This window comes from Otolemur garnettii, unplaced genomic scaffold, assembly GCF_000181295.1.
Source record: "Otolemur garnettii isolate 467f Iridium unplaced genomic scaffold, OtoGar3 scaffold01004, whole genome shotgun sequence".
NCBI lineage: Eukaryota > Metazoa > Chordata > Mammalia > Primates > Galagidae > Otolemur > Otolemur garnettii.
Window position 1 is genome coordinate 4614 of NW_003853399.1, and position 2727 is coordinate 7340.

The following is a 2727-nucleotide window of genomic DNA, read 5'->3' on the forward strand; positions in this document are numbered from 1 at the left end:
TCTCCTCACACCTGGGCACCATCTCTCCAGACCTCAGCCAATCAACCTTCTCCCTAGACCTGGGTACCCTCTCTCCAGAACCCAGCCAATCATCCCTCTCCCCAGACCTGGGTCAGATGACCTCTCCAATAGACCCTGGCCAGATGACACTGTCTCCAGAACTCACTCAGACAAGCTCTTCCACAGACTTCAATCAAATGCCCTTTTCTCCAGACCTCAGCCACGTAACACTTTCTCCAGATCTCAGTCAGACTACCCCCTTCTCAGATGTCAGCCAAATGACCCTTTCTCCAGACCCCAGTCAGCCAAACATTTCCCCACATTTCAGTCAGGTGTCCCTTCTCCCAGACCGTGACCAGGTGACACTCTCTGAGGATATCAGTCAGACAACCTTTCCTTCTGATCTCAGGCAGACATTGCCTTCTCTAGACCTTGATCACACACTCTACCCTTCTGATTCTGCGTCACTGCCTCTCCCAGAACTTAATGAGACTTTTCCTTATCTAGACCTTGATCAGATGTCATCTCCTATTCTCAATGACACTTTTATAACAGAGGAATTTAATCCCCTGGTCGTAGTAGGCCTCGGTAGAGATGATGGAGATTACATTGAGATTATTCCAAGGCAGGAGGAGCAGAGCGCTGAAGACGACTATGTTGAAATTGATTATGTGGCCTACAGTGATCCCTACCAAACTGATATTAGGACAGATATCAACTCCTCCAGAAATCCAGACAGCATTGCAGCATGGTACCTCCGCAGCAACAATGGGAACAGAAAAAATTATTTTATTGCTGCAGAAGAAGTATACTGGGATTATTCAAAATTTGCACAAAGGTTTGGCTAGTTTTCTCCTTTTATCGTCTCATTTATACTACTGCTACATAAAGTAGCTGCCACAGTCTAGGGAGATAATTCTGGGAAAATGAGGCCAGGTATATTTAGCTCTCCTATGTACACCTTAGCCTATACACCATTTTTTCTTGTCAATTACATGACTAGCTCCTTCACTTTAGAGCAGTGGTTCTCCACCCTCCTAATGCCATAACCCTTTAATACAGTTGCTCAGGTGGCGATGACCCCCAACCAACAAAATTATTTTTGTGGCTACTTCATAACTGTAATTTTGCTACTGTTATGAATCGTAAGGTAAGTATCTGATATGCAAGATGGTCTTATGCGACCCCTGTGAAAGGGTCATTTGACCCCCAAAAGGGTCGCAACCCACAGGCTGAGAACCCCTGCTTTAGAGGATACCCAGACAACATAAGAGAAGTTGCTTTGAGAAGTCTAAGCTATTCTGGAGTTAAACAATCCTCCTCCTATGTCCTCTTCCCCTCGGACACGTGTTCCTACCCCTCTTCTTGCTTTCATGCAGAACTCAACCTTATAATTAAAGTAGGCACCAAATCCAAATGTGCGATGTAGAAATCTCCTTTGAATTTGCTGTGTACATCAGAATTTCTAAGGGATTATGTATACTTTTTCTGAAGATCACTTTCAATTCCATTTTGCTTAGGGGTAGAAAGTCATATTGGGGAGGGGTAAGAACCTACCTAACAGGTACCATAAACCCTATTCAGGAGCTGGGCACACTTACAGTCCAGACTGAAGCATTATGAAAGCTATCCGTGTCACAAAAACATGTGTGCCACCTAAACCTTTTGAAATTTAAAAAAGAGTCATGTAAGGCTGGGTTCTTTATTCTGGGTTCTTTATTGCAGCATGGTACCTCCACAGCAACAATGGGAACAGAAAAAATTATTTTATTGCTGCAGAAGAAGTATACTGGGATTATTCAAAATTTGCACAAAGGTTTGGCTAGTTTTCTAGCTTTGTCTGCCTTTGATATTAAAATTTGCTATGTTAACATATGTTTATATTTTTTCATTCATGTATGTATCGGACAAACACGGTTTCCCATGCTCCAGGTAACATGCTAAGCACTGGGAAAATTATAAACAAACTAGGCACAATAGCTGGTCTCACAGGACTTACACCCTAGTGACAGAGTCAGATATTAATAACCTCACAAAGTACACAGGGTGTTCCAAAGGTGGCCATACAGAGGAAAGTTAACAAACTCGTTTTTCATATCTGTGTGTCAACAAATAGAGAAATATTTTATAAAATTTTGTAATGAATATTTCATAAATAAACTTACATTTAGCTACAATTTCCGATTTTTCTTGTGTATGTAGGGTGACTTGAAGACACCCTGTATATAATTTACTATAGGTACTATAGGAATACTATAGGAATTGACTACATCTACTACTATAGAAATATAAGAAATGATATAGAGAAACTTGACCTAGTCAAAAGGATCATAGGAAAACATATGTAAGAAATGATATTTGAGCTGAGAGTTAAAAGATTTACTGGCCTGAGGATTTCTCATATATTCATCTATTTGTTCATTAAGTATTTATTAAAGACCTTCTCTAGATAACTATATTTAAAAAGACAACTTTCTAAATTCTTTGAACAGCCTGTAATTTCTTCTTTTAAACAAATACTATTATCTTTCCAGCGAGATGGATCAGGAAGACACTGACGATATTCCAGAGGGTACCATATACAAGAAAGTGGTTTTTCGAAAGTATCTTGATAGCACTTTCACCAAACGTGATCCTCGGGGGGAGTATGAAGAGCATCTTGGCATTCTTGGTCCTGTTATTAGAGCCGAAGTGGATGACGTTATCCAAGTAAGTCATCTTTAGAAC

General features: G+C 40.4%; 1 protein-coding gene across 1 annotated transcript in view; it reads left to right on the forward strand.

Moving 5' to 3' along the window:
* Positions 1 to 2724, forward strand: part of LOC100942495 (coagulation factor V-like) — a gene marked incomplete at its 5' end in the record, with an annotated part of 6052 nt that extends 3328 nt beyond the window's left edge. Inside the window, 2 exons of the mRNA XM_023509164.1 lie at positions 8 to 838; positions 2535 to 2724. Coding sequence (XP_023364932.1) covers positions 8 to 838; positions 2535 to 2724 — 1021 coding nt within the window. The remainder of the gene's footprint in view (positions 1 to 7; positions 839 to 2534) is intronic.
* Positions 2725 to 2727: the final 3 nt, after the last annotated feature.